Here is a 17,085-nt window from a genome sequence, read left to right as displayed (position 1 = left end):
TAAATGGGATTGCTTTTTTAGTCTCTCTTTCTGTAAGTTCACTATTGGTGTAGAGAAATGCTATAGATTTCTTGGCGTTAATTTTGTATCCCGCTACATTGCCGAATTCATTTATTAAGTCTATTAGTTTTTTGATGGATTCTTTCGGGTTTTTTATGTACAATATCATGTCATCTGCAAACAAGGAAAGCTTTACTTCTTCTTTTCCAATTTGGATGCCTCTTATTTCTTCTTCTTGTCTAATTGAAATGGCTAATACTCCCAGTACTATGTCAAACACATGGATAAGGAGTGGTGAGAATGGGCATCCCTGTCTTGTTCCTGTTCTTAGGGGAAATGGTTTTAGTTTTTGCCCATTGAGTATGATGTTGGCTGTGGGTTTATCATATATAGCTTTTATTATGTTGAGGTATGAGCCTTCTATTCCCACCTTGTTGAGAGTTTTTATCAAGAAAGGGTGTTGGATTTTGTCAAATGCTTTTTCTGCATCAATTGATATGATTATGTGATTTATATCTATTATAAACCATTATCTCAATTAATATTTGACAAAGGAGGCATGAACATACAATTGAGCAAGACAGTCTCTTCATTAAATGGTGTTGGGAAAATTGGACAGATACATGCAAAAAAAATGAAACTAGATCACCAACTTACACCATACACAAAAATAAACTCAAATTTGTTTATGTGATGTATCACGTTTATTGATTTGCAGATATTGTGCCATCCTTGCATTCTTGAGATAAATCCTATGTGGTCATGGTGTATGATCTTTCTGATGTACTGCTGGAGCCGATTTGCTAGAATTTTGTTGAGGATTTTGGCATCTATGTTCATGAGGGATATTGGCCTGTAATTCTCTTTTATTGTGTTGTCTTTATCTGGTTTTGGTATTAGGGTGATACTGGCTTCATAGAAGGAGCTTGGAAGTGTTCCTTCCTCTTTAATTTTTTGGAATAGTCTGAGCAGGATAAGTTTTAGTTCTTCTTGGAATGTTTGGTAAAACTCCCCGGTGAAGTCATCTGGCCCCGGGTTTTTGTTTGCCGGAAGCTTTTTGATGACTGCTTCAATTTCTTCCATAGTTATTGGCCTACTGCACTGTTTAAATTCTTCCTGATTGTGTTTTGGAAGGTTATATTTTTCCAGGAATATGTCCATTTCCTTCGGGTTGTCCAGTTTGTTGGAATAGAGTTGTTCATAGTATTTTTTTTAACAATCCTTTGCATTTCGGTGGGGTCTGTTGTTATTGCACCTCTTTCATTTCTGATTTTGTTTATTTGGGTCCTCTCTCTTTGCTTCTTGGTGAGCCTGGCTAGAGGTTCATAAATCTTGTTTATCCTTTCAAAGAACCAGCTCTTGGTTTTGTTGATCTTTTGTATTGTTTCTTTGGTCTCTATGTCGTTTATCTCCGCTCTGATCTTTATTATTTCTTTCCTTCTGCTTACACTGGGCTTTTCTTGTTGCTCTCTTCTAACTCTTTGAGTTGTAGGGTTAGGTAATTTATTACCATTGTTTCTTATTGTTTGCAGTAGGCTTGTAGAGCTATGAACTTCCCTCTCCAGACTGCTATCACTGTGTCCCATAGATATTGGATTGTTGTGTTTTCATTGTCATTTGTTGTCATGATGTTTTTTATTCCTTCCTTGATGTCTCTGGTAACCCAGTCGTCGTTTAATAGCATGCTGTTTAGTCTCCATGTGTTTGATTTTTTTTTTTTGGATTGTTTTTATTGTAGTTGATTTCCAGTTTTATGCCACTATGATCTGAGAAGATGCTTGATATGGTTTCTATCTTCTTGAATTTGAAGAGTCTTTGCCTATGTCCCAGCATATGGTCTATCTTTGAAAATGATCCATGTGCACTTGAGAAGAATGTATGTTCTGTTGCTTTGGGGTGAAATGTTCTGAAGTTGTCAATTAATTCCATCTGGTCTAGTGAGTCATTTAGGATTAATGTTTCTTTACTGATTTTTTTTGTTGTTGTTGTTTAGAGGATTTGTCCAATGGTGACAGTGGGGTATTACAGTCTCCTAATATGATTGTATTGCTGTCAATCTCTCCCTTGATATCCTCCAGGAGATTTTTTATGTATTTGGGTGCTCCTGTATTGGGTGCATATATAATTACCAGAGTTACTTCTTCTTGTTGGATTGCTCCCTTTAGTATTATGAAGTGGCCTTCCTTATCTCTTGTTATGTCCTTCACTTTGAGATGTAATTTGTCAGATATAAGTATTGCTACTCCAGCTTTTTTTCATTTCCATTAGCCTGGAAAACCTTTTTCCATCCCTTCACCTTCAGTCTATGTGTGTCTTTTTTTCTGAGGTGGGTTTCTTATAGACAGCAGATATATGGGTCTTGTTTTCTTATCCAATCAGTTACTCTATGTCTTTTGCTTGGGGCACTTAATCCATTTACATTTAAAGTTATTGTTGATAAGTACTTATTTGTCGCCATTTTTATTCTTTACCCCTGTGTTCCTTCTTCGCTTCCTATTTCTTTTTTTTTTTTTTTACAGCAGACCCTTTAGCATTTCTTTCATTACTGGTTTGGTGGTGATAAACTCCCTTAGTCCTTTTTTGTCTGTGAACCTCCTGATTTCACCTTCAATTTTGATTGATAGCCTTGCTGGGTACAGTATTCTTGGATACAGACCCTTCCTTTGCATGACTTTGTATATTTCATTCCATTCCCTTCTGGCCTGATGAGTTTCTGTTGAGAAATCAGTTGCTAGTCTGATGGGGGTTCCTTTGTATGTAACTTTCTATCTCTCTGGCCACTTGTAAGATTCTTACTTTGTCGTTGGTGTTTGCCAATTTAATTATAATGTACCTTGGCATCGATCTTTTGGGGTTCATTTTGCTTGTGACTCTGTGAGCTTCTTGGATTTGTGTGGTTTTTTTCTTCCCTATATCAGGGAAGTTTTCTGTCATTATTTCTTCAAACTGGTTTTCTTTTCCTTGCTCAGTTTCCTCTCCTTCTGGAACCCCTATTATGTTGTTTTGTTTTGTGTTGTCCCAAAGTTCCCTTAGGCTCTCCTCCTGCTTTTTAATTTTTCTTTCTAGAAGCTGTTCTACTTGGGTATTTTTCCCCACCTTGTTTTCTAGCTCACTGATGTGGTCCTCTGCTTCTTCTAGTCTACTCTTGATGCTTTCTATTGAGTTCTTTACAGCAGAGATGTCATTTTTCATTTCTTCTTGGTTCTTACTCATATTGTCAAATTTGTCTTCCATTCTTTTCAGCCACCTTATGACTATTTCTCTGAATTCTTTCTCTGACAGGTTGCTTGCCTCTATTTCATTTACTTCCTTTTCTGGTGATGCCTGCTTTTCTTTTATATGAGGGCTGTTTCTTTGTCTCCCCATGGTCTCTCTTCTCTGGATGTCTGGTTACGTAGTTCTCTCTCTCCTTATCCCAGGCAAAATCTGACCTTTCCATGTTGGAGTGTAGAGCTCCTCTGAATCCGCGTGTTTGCGCAAATTTGGGACCGGTGTTCTGGGGCTTGCAGCTGTTCGGTGGATGCCACAGTTGTAGAATTTCAAGCTTCCTATAACATCCACTTTCCCCTTCAAGATGGTGCAGTCTCAGTATTCGAGCCCGTAGCTCTGGGAGGGGACCCAGCAACAGTGGGGGCAGCCCCCACTGTTGCTGGGTCCCCTCCCAGAGCTACGGGCTCGAATACGAAAACCCCGTCCAGCAGTCCCCCACCTTCTCCTGGAGTATAGTTGTCCCTTAACTCGCCAACAAATACTCCCCGTGCGATCCTCAGCTGTTCTTTCTTCTCCGGGACAAGACTTGGGACCTGTATGTGTATTCCGCCATCCATTTTTTTCTCAAAAAAACCATAAATTCAATTTAAACTGGCCATATAATCCAGTTAAAGTTTCAAATCTTTAAATAATTACCAGTCTCTTGTGATTCATTAGGCATTTTACTACAATATTTTTTTCCAAAGAGATAAAATACACAAGAGCAAAAAAGAAACATTTTTGCATTCTGAATCCAAATTGAATATCTAAGATCACTTGACATCTTTATTCATTTATTTATTTTGGTTTTAACTTTTAAAATCTTTACTTTCCAATTACAGTTTACAGTCAACATTATTTTGTATTAGTTTCAGGTGTACAGCATAGTGGGTAAACAATTATATATTTTACAAAGTGTTCCCCCCGATATTTCAAGTAGCCATCTGACACTGTACATAGTAATTGCACCAATACTGACGATATTCCCTATGCTATAGTTTACATCCCTGTGACTATTCTCTGACTATCAATTTTACTACCAATTTGTAGTTCTTAATCCCTTCACCTTTTTTTGCCCAGCCCTCAAACCCCCATTCTCTGTATCTATGAGTCTATTTTAATTTTTTTTGTTCCATTATTTTGTTCTTTAAATTCTATATATAAATACTAGTAAAATCATATGATATTTGTCTTTCTCTTATTGACTTAGTTCACTTAGCATAATACCATCTAGGTCCATCCATACTGTCCTTTGACATCTTTAAACATAAGCAATATTAAAAATCACATTTCATGTAAGCATTACTATTACAATTATTTGTGTCCAGCACATTGCCTGGCTCATGATAAGTTAGCTTAGCGTATTGAATAATAAATGGATGCATAAAATAATGAATTTTGTTAGTAGTACTCAAAAACCACTTTGTGAGGAGGCCTGGTCTTTATCCAGATTCTGAACATCTTTCCAGTGTTCCCAGTGACCTGTGGTTCCCTATCATCAGTTGCTCCAGGACAGATCAGTGGAGCTGTCAAAAATCCCTTGGACCTGCTTGGCTGGTATTGCTCACTGGTTGAGTGTTGACCTATAAACCAGGCAGTCATGGTTCGATTCCAGGTTAAAACACATGCCTGGGTTGCAGGCTCAATCCCCAGTGTGGAGTATGCAGGAGGCAGCCAATCAATTATTCTCTCATCATTGATGTTTCTATCTCTCTCTCCCTCTCCCTTTCTCTCTGAAATCAATAAAAGTGTATATATATTAAAAAAAAAAAACTTGGACCCAAATTAACATGGACATAAGGGCTGGGACTCTTGAATACTGTCAGTTTAGAAGTTTAACTGGTTCTAAATATAGTTTGGTTTAATCTTCCAGAGATTCCCTCCAGAGCAGGGTGCATATCTTCAAAGGTCCTAAATTCCTCTTCACTCCACCACAGGAATAAAAGTGAGAGTGAGAAGAAAGCAACAGATAATCACTTTTTTATTCTCAAGAGCACCAAAAGCAAACCTTGGTGACATCTGCCTCCAATTAAGCCCTGCAAATGAATCTATGTGATGGAGTACAGCTGCAATCCACTAGGAGATATATTTCAGCCGAGGTGTCACTCACTAACATCAGTCACTAAGTAATAAGGAACACAGTTTTGAACGTGCTTTTACATTTATTATCTTATTTGAGGTCCATTACAACCCAGGAAAAAATGGTGTTTTACAGAATAGAAAGCAGGTGTGGAGATTTAGAGACCACACAGCTAGTAGGACATAGAGCTTGGAACAGACCTGTGTCTTCTAACCTCAATCCAATCCTGTTTCTACTGCTTCAGCTTCTAACCCTGTTTTCCTTTCACCCAGAGTTGGGGAGAATAATTAGGATACTGTGGTGATTGATGCCTGAGGCCATCACTTGTCTCATCTCATTCAGGACATGAGTCTCTAGAAAGTGGTCAGAATGAAACATTTCTAGAGACATTTACCAAGCAGATCCTGGGAACCCAATTCCATGGGGGTCCATAGAGCAACTGAGAAAATGTTCCTTCTAGAAGGAAGAACCTATACCCAGGAAGAACCTATACTCAGATGGGTCTGTCTGGTGCAGAGAGAAACTGGATTGGCATTCTGCAGAGACACTATGCACACACACATGCACACACACACACACACACACACACACACACACACTGACACATACACAGTAGCTCAAAAGTCTTAGAGCAGTTTTAAACTTTCATAATTTCAGAAGCATAAATGTCAAAAACTTACAAAAAATATCATGTGAGAGTTCAATTATTTAACCCTACCAGACTGCTGTACCAATTTTTCGGTAATTTCCAAATCTCTGGTGACTCCTAATTTTTGGTACTTTGCCTAGACCTATTTTCTACAATGTCTCCAAGTTCCATCTTATTCTAACCACTTGTTTGCATTATCATGTTTGCACTAACATTTTTCTATATCATGTTGATTTTTTCTCTTTAATGCTCAGGAGCCCAGGTATAGGGGACAGTTAGGTTCAGGGCCTCAGGTCTGGTAGGTTTAAATTTCTTCTATACTTCTATACCAGTTTTGTGAATTTTTATTGACATTTTTAATTTAAATTTTTTATTTCAGCCAACATTTGCCTTCTTCAATCAGAGGGTCTGAAAGGTTTTATAATATACTAGAGGCCCGGTGCACAAAATTCATGCACTGGAGGGAGGTCCCTCAGCCCAGTCTCTACCCTCTCAGAGTCCAGGAGCCCTTGGGGAATGTCCCAATGGGGAGTGAGCCTAAGTCAGCAGTTGAACATCTGTAGCACTGCCGCGGAGGCGGGAGAGACTCCTGCCACCAGCCATGAGCCCAGCTTCTGGCTGAACAGTGCTCCCCCTGTGGGAGCTCACTGACCACCAGGAGGCAGCTCCTGAATTGAGCATCTGTCCCCAGGTAGTCAGTGTGTCATAGCGACCAGTCTTTCCACTGTTCGGTTGATTTGCATATTAGCCTTTTATTATATAGAACTAGAGGCCCGGTGCACAAAATTTGTGCATGGGAGGGGGTGTCCCTCAGCCTGGCCTGCACCCTCTCCAATCTAGGACATCTCTCTTGCAATCCGGGACCACTGGCTCCTAACTGTTCACCTGCCTGCCTGCCTGATTACCCTAATCACTCTGCCTGCCGACCTGATCTTTCACAACTGCCTATCCATGCTGGCCTGCTCGCCCCCAACTGTCCCCCCTGCCAGGCTGATCACCCCCAACTGCCCCCCACTGCCACGTCCCAGGCTGGGAACACATGCAGGCAGCGTCATGTCAGTGCTGGGCGGGGACACATGTAGGCAGCATCATGTCAGCACTAGGCAGGGACGCACGCAGGCAGCGTCACATCAGTGCTGGGCAAGGACACACACAGGAAGCATCACATTAGCCCTGGGCAGGCTTCCATGCACCTCCGCCAGGGGCCCGTGTGGAGGCCTCCTGGTGATGGATTGTGACGGCGTGATGTAAGTCTCTGATGCTGCAAGTGCCCGCCCACCCATGCCTGCTGTGCATGCAGCCTGCTGATTGGTCGTTACATGTGAGGGCATCCCGACCAATTTTCATATTATCCTATTATTAGTATAGATGATATACTTACACTACATACAGCAAATGAGCCACAATAAGCCTGCAGTGAACTAAAGCTAATTTTCATATGTGCTATTGTTAAAATTACATTGATGCTAACCAAGCTTGTAGAACTGGCTTTTTTAAAAGATAAAAATTCCCAGAGCATTACTTTTTGTTTGTACCAATTCAGTTTTATCCTCTTAGAAACTTCCTCCTGTAAAAATCCTTGGGGGTCCTCATCTTTTGCTGCATTAGCTTCCCTCCCATAAGATTTCATTCACACACCATCAACTTTTCAAGTGGGCATTTCTAACAATGCTGAATGATACAGAAACCTGTGCTATGACTCTCATCAAACAATCACTACTTTCAGAGACATTAAGGGCCAATTCTAAAAGACATCTCCACCAGCACATTTGACAAAGACCTGGAAATCAGTACCTTTTGGACAAGGCAGTTCAATTAAAAATACAACCACCTGTAGCATTCAGACCATATATTTTCATCTTAGTCAAAGGGGCACAGACCAGCCCACAGCATTCATTCCTCTGATCCATCAGGTGACCTTACCTATAAAAGGTCAGATGAGGGGCAACCTTGTCACAGATCTGTTGTTTATGTATTCTACTAATGAATATAAAACTATAGCTATGCAAATCTAAAGACAGGTGAAAACAAACAAATAAAAATTAGTTTACTTGTAACTCAAGTTCAAATTAAGTTTGGACAAGTTCAAACAACATCTGTGGTGGAATAAATTTTGTCCTTCCCAAAGATATATTGGGGCCTATACTATGTGACCTTACATAGAAATAGGGTCTTTGTAGATGTCATCATGTTATAATGAGGTCAGGCTGGATTAGTGTGGGCCCTAATTCAACAGCTGGTGTCCTTATAAGAAGAAGCAATTTTGTACCCACAGAGAAGTGCACTTGAAAATGGAGGTAGAGATCAGAGTGATGCTGGGACAAGCCCAGTGATGCCAAGGATCGCTGGCAACGACTGGAAACCAGAACCTGTGGGAGCATAGTGTTTCCCATACTTTGATTTTTAACTTTTGGCCTCCAGAATTGTTCAAGAATCAATTTCTATTGTCTTAAGCCCCCAGTTTGTGGAACTTTGTTACACCAGTCCTAGGAAACTTACATATCTAATCAAAAATATCTATACTAATAAAAGCCTAGGTGGCCCTCTTGCCCTTGCGCAGCACCCTCATGTCATCACAAGATGGCCACCCCCACAATGTCACAAGATGGCCACCCCCATGTCATCACAAGATGGCCACCACAAAATGGCTGGCAGGGGAGGGCAGTTGGGGGTGACCAGGCCTGCAGGGGAGGGCAGTAGGGGGGACCAGGCCTGCAGGGGAGGGCAGTTAGGGGTGACCAGGCCGGCAGGGGAGGGCAGTTGGTTGGGGGCCAACGGGCCTTCAGGGGAGGGCAGTTGGGGGTGGTCGGGTTGGCAGGGGAGGGCAGTTGAGGGCCATCAGCTGGCAGGGGAGGGCAGTTGGGGGCCATTGGGATGGCAGGGGAGGGCAGTTGGGGGCAATCAGACAGGCAGGCAGGCGAGTGGTTAGGAGCCAGCAGTCCTGGATTGTGAGTGGGATGTCCAACTCCCGGTTTAGGCCCAATCCAAGGCATTGGGCCTAAACCGGCAGTCGGACATCCCTGAAGGGTCCCAGATTGGAGAGGGTAAAGGCTGGGCTGAAGGAACTCCCCCACCCCCAGTGCACGAATTTCATGCACTGGGCCTCTAGTATATATTTAATGCAATGCCTAGAAACATCAGAATCAAGAGCACTAAGAAATTAGTTAAAACAAAATTAAAGAGGATGACAGATAGTTAGGCCTCGTAGGGGTGAAATGAGTAGGTAAAGAAATTGGCCAAGCAAATTTGGGAGCATCAGTATTGAGGCTGGGAGTTGGGGTGACAAAAGTTGACATCCTGCGACAGTCATCACCAAGGAGTTAATTGTCCCTCCCAGGTGTGAGGCAGGCATTTCTCAACAAAATCTTACCAATTTTTAATAGCGACAAATAAAAAATTTGTCAACTTATCATCAATATATAGGTAAAACCATGTTAAGCTTCCTGTCTCCAATTTGGCATTTTCCTGGATGATGTTTCATCATTCTAAATTAGACAGCAAGCCATGCTAGAGAAGGATCTGTTTGCCTATCTGTCTTTCCATATAGAACTGTAGCCACCATTTTTGAAGGGGCTGAGACTCCACTCATTGATGATGATATTGCCAAAACAGTTATATTTTGAGCTGGAAACAGGAAGGTGTTTTTGTGTGTTTTTTCCATGTGAAAACTTAAGGGAGGAAGGAGGCTCCTTACAGTTTCTAATATTGATCTGGCTCTAATGTAGCCCATGAAATACAAGTCTCTAATGGTAAACTCCTCACTGGTAAGACCTTAAGAGCCACTTCCAGGAATTTTTCCAGCAGTAATTAGAGGGATGTATTATTGCTAATCCTGGACACACTGGGAGCTGGGTTAATTTTGAAAGATAAAGTAAAAGTATTGCCTTGTACCAAAAGGCCACTTCGTGGCACTGTTAAATCAAGCACAGCACTGGGTATTAATTCTGAAGATGTCAGTATCAGCAGCAGTACAGGAAGCTACTGGGAACAGGCCAAATGAAGCCTCAATGTGCAAATGCCATTTAGCAAGTACATATAAGCTAGGCTAAATTATGCTCAGAACACTTTTTAAAAGATTCAAATTTTAATATATTAGCATTAAAACATGCTGTACAAGCAACAGGGAAATTGCAATTGTCAACGTGTGATTTTAGTTTCAGGGTTAAGTTCATCCAAGGAAATAAAATTTTAATTTAGATTCTCTCTCCTTCCCCAATCCACATGTTTCTTTTAGGATGGGGGAGAACACAGTTACTCAACAAATATATTTCAGATCAAGAAATAGGGTATATTCATCAGGAGAAAGGATGTGAAGTTCTCACTTTCTCTCTCAAACAGTTTGAAGTGGGCCTGCAAAGGGCCAAACCACAAATTATAGGCAAGTTGTCCTGATGCATGTGTGATGTGCACTGCTGTACCGATAGATAGATAAATACATCGATATATAAATAGATAGATAGATAGATAGATAGATAGATAGATAGATATAGATAGATGATACATAGACATAGATATGCAAATAGAGATAGAGATCTGTGTGAATCCTTTTTAATGAGAAAGGATTCTAACATGGGGTAGAAAGATACTGGGGGCTTGGGAACCCCAGGTCAACTCAGCTGATGTGAAAGTGAGCTATATTCCAATTCCAGTCTGACAGGTTGTTTTATATATCCAAGCAACAAATGAAACTTTCATTTCAGAATGCATCTGGTCTCTCAGACCATTCTATTAGAAGCAGCTATTTTCTTTAAATTGAAAGTCAAGACAGTTTTTCTTTTTTTTCAAAACTATGCTGTCAGCTCTTCTGCCTGACCCCTAACACTCATTTGTTCCACACAATGGCAAAGCTGCCTGAAGAAGGGGTGGGATGGGGAGAGGTCTCCCCGCAAATCTTTGCCCCCAAAGGGCATGCCTATTAGAGATAATGACAGAACATATTTAGCAAAGAAAACTTATTTATAAGAAAAGAGGTATCAAACCACTCTTCCTGCTAAAAAATTTGAACCAAAATAACTTCAATCTTTCGAATGATACATCTATATATACTTTTATTGGGCATTTGAAATTTTCACAATAAAGAGATAACCTTTCTTCTTCTTATCCCTCTCTACACATTCTATATCACTTTTAAATGATGAAATAATTACAGTATGTTTAAATGCATGTAACTGATAAGTATATATGCATATAATATAGATACTGTATGTGACTGTATATCAGCAATGTTAGAGCAGAAATATTACATTACTCATCATATTATGTTAGTGCTCAAGTATTTCCCATCCACTTTGCTAAAAGCTAATTTGTTTAACTGAATTTATCTAGGCAAAAAATTCAATCACTTCACAAATCATTTCCAACTAGCTAGAATTTGAATTGTCAATAAGTATGTAATAGTTCCCTAATTAAATTAGAAGTAATATTATCATGAAAAGGCCTCTTTAATAACTTTTCCCATGATGCTGTTAAGGTTCTGAGATGATTTATAATATTAAAAAAAAACATAATTCTTGAGTTACAACCTTTGCTATTCATTTCCTAAGATGTGTCTTTCCCTGTTTATCAATGGTACCTTTTTTATATTTCATTTTTAATGGAAGGAAGCCACAATGTTCTTTTTTTTGATCCCTCACATATGGTGATGACATAAAATTCTGAAATTTAAAAGAAAAGGGACACCAAGTCACTTTCCTAGTTAGGAACTAAAGGAAGTCACCTGAAAGATGAGCCTAGAAATGTACTCAATAATTTTATGATTACAAATATCTCAAATATAAATTTTGAGGAAAATATACAGTTAAAAATGTAGAAATCCACACCATGATTTTTCTAGAACATCATTTTAGTTATTAAGTGGTTATAAATTAGCCATTCATCATTTACCTCTCTAAATTATATAACCTTTCCAATTATCATTTCATCTGTTTTCTATATTAAAAAAATCAAAGAAATTCAAGATATGGAAAAGACATACTGGGTGAGGATCTGAAACTGATTTGCTAGCTTTAGAGTTGACATGATCTTGGCCTGGTGCAGCTCATTTTGGAAAGCTGCCTCAAATTTCCCCTGGTTTTGAACTTTTTTTTCCTTACCACTTTCATCTAGCAAGAAATCATCCTGGTAACGGAACTTCTCTGGTCCACATGCAATAAAAATGTCATCGTCACCAAAAAAGTCCTGAAGGCACATCACCTACAAGAGAAAAGCATGGCACTCAGCAAGGGGTCAGCAGAACAGCAATTACTACAATACACCAGCAAGTCGACATCTGCATGAAGCCACTTCCTGTCTAATGCAATCAACAGGGCAGCTTCTCCAGAGGAATTTCAAAGGAAGGTCTCCAGCATCTGTTACTAGTAAGAAACATGTTATGTTGCAGTTGTGCAGGAAGACGGGATAAGGAAAATAGAACTATTACCTGTCACATTTATTACTTGATATATCAATAGGCTCGGAGGTAAGACCCCTTTATTTTTATAACAGACTGAATGCAGCAACATGTAGAAAAGGAGCGCCCCTCTTTTCTTCTGAACATAATATTCCCTGATAGCAATGAAAGTCAGCATATGATTTTAGCAACAAATATGTTTTTTAGTAACCGATGCCATAATATGCTCATGATGTTCACAGGGGTGACAAAGAAGAAAAATAGCTGTATCATAATATGAATATAACTATATTCTTTAGACCCCTTCTACATCTAGTTGAAACAAAAATGTAACCCTTCATAACAATAGAAAAATAATAGAAAAAAGATAGTTATTACTGAGATTTAGATATGCAGATGAAGATAACTGTATGCCCATTACTCAAGCTATGCTCAACTTTAAAATGCTCCTGCCATCAACTTCTTATAGTCATGTAAAAGTTTTTAAACAACCTTTTGATAGTTATTCAACTTATAATTCTCCAATAACTTTGAGAGCTAAATGCCATTTTTCAAGTAAATGTAGTCAAAATGAATAATTTCAAGTATATTGATCTCTGACTCTGGATATGTGATGCACTATTTTGTTCACAATGTGTATGATGCCAACACAAGGCACTGGGAACACTGCTGATTTCTATCTCATTTCAATTTCCTGTGACCACTGGGAGCAAATCCTAAAGTGTCCAATGAAAGGCACGCACTCAGACCTGTAGGAAGCAGACTTTTTAATAGTATTTCCTTTGGATATCTGAGAACCACAGTCAGACCTTCCTGGGGTGTTAGATTCTTTGGCCTCTGTTTACTATTAGGTCCTCCCTGTTTGTTTGTTTGTTTGTATTTTCATCTGCAGGTTCCACTCTTTGTCAATCCTTGGTGACACTACCCTGACACATCCAGGAGCTATAAGACTTACAGTACTAAGGTGGGAGAACAAAACATTACTTAAAGTCCCTAAATGAAAATATGTGTAGGTGCCAGCTAGTTTTTCCAATTAACTTCTTATTTCCAAATAATCACTTGGCTGTAGTTTTAAGAATGAAATTTCTATAACAGTTTGATAATAAGCATTAAGTATGAATGAGGTACTACCGGTACCTTGGTTGTCAGTGCTTACTCTGTCTGTAAGGCTTGACAACATGGGTGACTTAAAGGGACATTGTAATTATCAAGGAAGATGGACTGAGGGTCTTCAATAGCAGTGTCAGAAGCTCCGATCTTATGCTCAGGTTAAAAACAGGTTCTTTGCATTAAAAACCTATGGTCTGTTTTAACACTCTCTTTCATTCTGATTCCAACCATGACCCTGTTCATCTTTACATTCATGACACAGCTCCCCTACCCAGCTTTCTTGGTCAGTGTTGGTGTCATCTTATCCAACCTCATACAGGCCATTTTCATTTTACCTGCATAAATCTGCATTGTCACTGTACTTACCAGTTAGCATATAGAATGTACATAGAAAATGAGTAAGACATAGTCATTCCCTCAGGCAAAAAACTATGAACAATTAACCCTAAAGAGCATATTTCCTTAAGTGTGTGGGTGGTTAATAGTTTCTGTGCAAATAGACTTGGGAAATACTGAGTTTATTAAATATAGACAGGTGACTTCTAAAAATGCTTAATGTGCTAATGTACATCACAACTCCAAAAAGGAGATAGAAAGATCCAGTATTTTCCAAAATGATTTGATTCCAGAACTCTTTTCTCATACAGCAACCATAAGTGCAAAGAACTCTGGGAACACACAAAGCAAAGAACAGTTACCCATTCTCCTCGTAGGCAGCATTATTTCTTTAGCTGTTTGTTTTTTTGTGTTGTTTTTACTCATGCAAACATTTATAATGGGCCTACTCTGTGCCAGGCTCTGTGCCAAACATTTGATAACAAATTTCTGATAGATGAAAAATATTGTTTTCCAAAGGGAATTATCCTTTCTTTCTATGTATTCTCATCACTTGCATTTTAGAACATCAGATTGCTAACCAGATTATGGTCATATATGTGTGCATGTTCTATGCTACTGCCAAGTGAACAAATAACAGGGTAGATCAAAAGTAGATTTACAGCCCTAGCCAGTTTGGCTAAGTGGATAGAATGTTGGCCAATAGACTAAAGTGTTCCAGGTTCAATTCATGTCAAGGGCATGTACCTCATTTGCTGGCTCGATCCCCAGCCCTAGTTGGAGCATATGTTGGTGGCAACCAATTGATGTGTCCTTTCCATTCTCTCTAAAGATCAGTGGAAAAATATCCTCAGGTGAGGATTACCAACAACAAAAAAGTAGATTTTCAGTTGTGAGTACACAAAACAGAGTTTATTCTTGTATTATTATTATTATTTTTTAAATATATTTTATTGATTTTTTACAGAGAGGAAGAGAGAGGGATAGAGTTAGAAACATTGATGAGAGAGAAACATTGATCAGCTGCCTCCTGCACACCCCCTACTGGGGATGTGCCCACAACCAAGGTACATGCCCTTGACCAGAATCGAACCCGGGACCCTTGAGTCCGCAGGCCGACCTTCTATCCACTGAGCCAAACCGGTTTTGGTGATTCTTGTATTATTATTATTACTAGAGGCCCAATGCACGAAATTCATGCAAGAGTAGGCCTTCCTTCCCCTGGCTGCTGGCACCGGCTTCCCTCTGGCACCCGGGACCCAGGCTTCCCTCGCAGCCCCGGCTTCGTCTGGAAGGTCAGTCTAATTAGCATATTATGCTTTTATTATTATAGGTCAGTGATGGTGAACTTATGACACGTGTGTCAGCACTGACACACGCAGCCATTTCTTATGTCACGCGGCCGCTGAGGCGGCCACATGCCGAAGATGAAACATTTGCTGCTCCTGAGGATGAAACATTTGCGACTAGAGTCTTGGAGTTAACTAGTCGCAAATGTTTCATCCTCCCCTATTAGACACTCTGTGCCAGAGGTCTGTAGGCCAAAACAACAGAAGTCCAGCACAGAGCGTCTAGTTCTGGGACTTCCGGTTAAGCCGGGATCTTTGCCCTCACTTCCACTGGCAGAGCAGGGAGCAGCGGAACACAGCAGGGGACGCATCTCTGGGGGCCCTGCCATTACCAGTAACCAAATAACAGTTAACCACAGCAACCATTATCTACTGTTCTGGGGTGTCATGGATTTCTAATCCATCATTACTGAGATAAGTGAGGGGGAGGCTGGGAGAGGCGAGGGTTTGTGGCGTGCTATGGGTGCCGTTTCCCACCATTAGAAATAGCGGCAGCCATTTTAATTCACATAAGGAACACCATCTTGCTCCATAGTGCAGAATCCATTTCACCACTATTACTGTTGTGCATCCTTATTAACCCCTATTTCTGCTTATTAACCCTTCCCTTTCCTAAAAGACAGTTATATGCACCATTTTGTGGTTAGTTAGGCGAGTTAACCCCTAATTGCCTGCAGGCCTAACAAGCTATCTATAATTCTATCTTCTGTCACTGCCCCCCTGATGGAGAACCCAAAAAATAAAAAACTAAGGTTAAGTAAAGGAAGTGGTAGTAGCAGTGGCCGACCCTTTCAAGACACATGGACCGAGATGTATGGCTTTATAGAAAAAAATGGCAGATCATTTTGCGTTCTATGTACTGAAACGGTAGTAAGCAGAACATGGAATATAAATAGACATTTTGAAACTAATCATTCCCAGCTCTTGGAAAAAAGTGAGGATGAAAGGAAGGAATACATTTCCAGGCAGCTACACCTTTATAAGAGCCAATCTAATTCCATCCTTAAATTTAGGAAAGGCTCTACAAATTTAACATCTGCAAGTTTGAGCATTGCTCACTCTATAGCTCAGCATGGAAAAGCCCTCAGTGAGGGAGAATTTATTAAAGAAACTCTCCTAAGATGTGCACCAGTTCTATTTCATGATATGCAGAATAAAGATGCAATTATTAAGAGAATATCTGAGTTACCACTCAGTAGAAATATCATAAAAGATCGAATAATAAGACTGAACACAAATGTACAAAATCAATTAAAGAGAGACATAAGGAAGTGTAAATATTTTTTGATCTCTCTTGATGAAACTACTGATGTCACATCACATGCTCAGTTGGCCATTATTGGTTGATATTCTGATGGTCTCACAATGAGAGAAGAGTTGATAAAGTTAGAATCAGTGTCAACAAGTAAATCAGGAAGCGAAATATGTAAGGTTGTTATACAAACATTTTGTGACCTAACCATTGATATCTCTAAAGTTGTGTCAGTGACGACAGATGGGGCACCAAATATGGTGGGGGAAAAAGTCGGATTTGTCAAATTGTTTATAGAAGCTATTGGACATCCAATTGTGCCTTTTCATTGTATTATCCATCAGGAGGCTTTATGTGCCAAGGCGGGATTCACCGACTTAAACGACTTAATGTCAGTTGTTACAAAAATAGTTAATTTAATAGCTGCTCGCCCCCTTCACAAGCGAGAATTTTCGGCACTTTTACTGGAGGTTGATTCCACCTACAGTGGACTGCTGATGTACAATAATGTAAGATGGCTGATCCTAGGCAAAGTTCTTGAGCACTTTGTGGAGTGCTTTGAAGAAATTAAGGTATTTCTTGAAGATAAGGATCTGGGAAACTTTCCTCAGCTTAATGATGATAAGTGGGTCAATACCCTGATGTTTTTTACAGATCTCTCTGTTCATATTA

At 39.7% G+C, this 17,085-nt stretch overlaps 1 protein-coding gene across 6 annotated transcripts in view; it reads right to left on the bottom strand.

The window, feature by feature from the left end:
- DCLK1 (doublecortin like kinase 1) overlaps positions 1-17,085 on the bottom strand; it is a 500,460-nt gene that overhangs the window by 239,311 nt on the left and 244,064 nt on the right. For all 6 annotated transcript variants that reach the window (XM_054720381.1, XM_054720376.1, XM_054720380.1 and 3 more), the window contains exon 3: positions 12,071-12,170. In XM_054720381.1, coding sequence (XP_054576356.1) covers positions 12,071-12,170 — 100 coding nt within the window. The remainder of the gene's footprint in view (positions 1-12,070; positions 12,171-17,085) is intronic.

This window comes from Eptesicus fuscus, chromosome 8 (genome assembly GCF_027574615.1).
Source record: "Eptesicus fuscus isolate TK198812 chromosome 8, DD_ASM_mEF_20220401, whole genome shotgun sequence".
NCBI lineage: Eukaryota > Metazoa > Chordata > Mammalia > Chiroptera > Vespertilionidae > Eptesicus > Eptesicus fuscus.
This window is presented reverse-complemented; position numbering and strand designations above follow the sequence as displayed.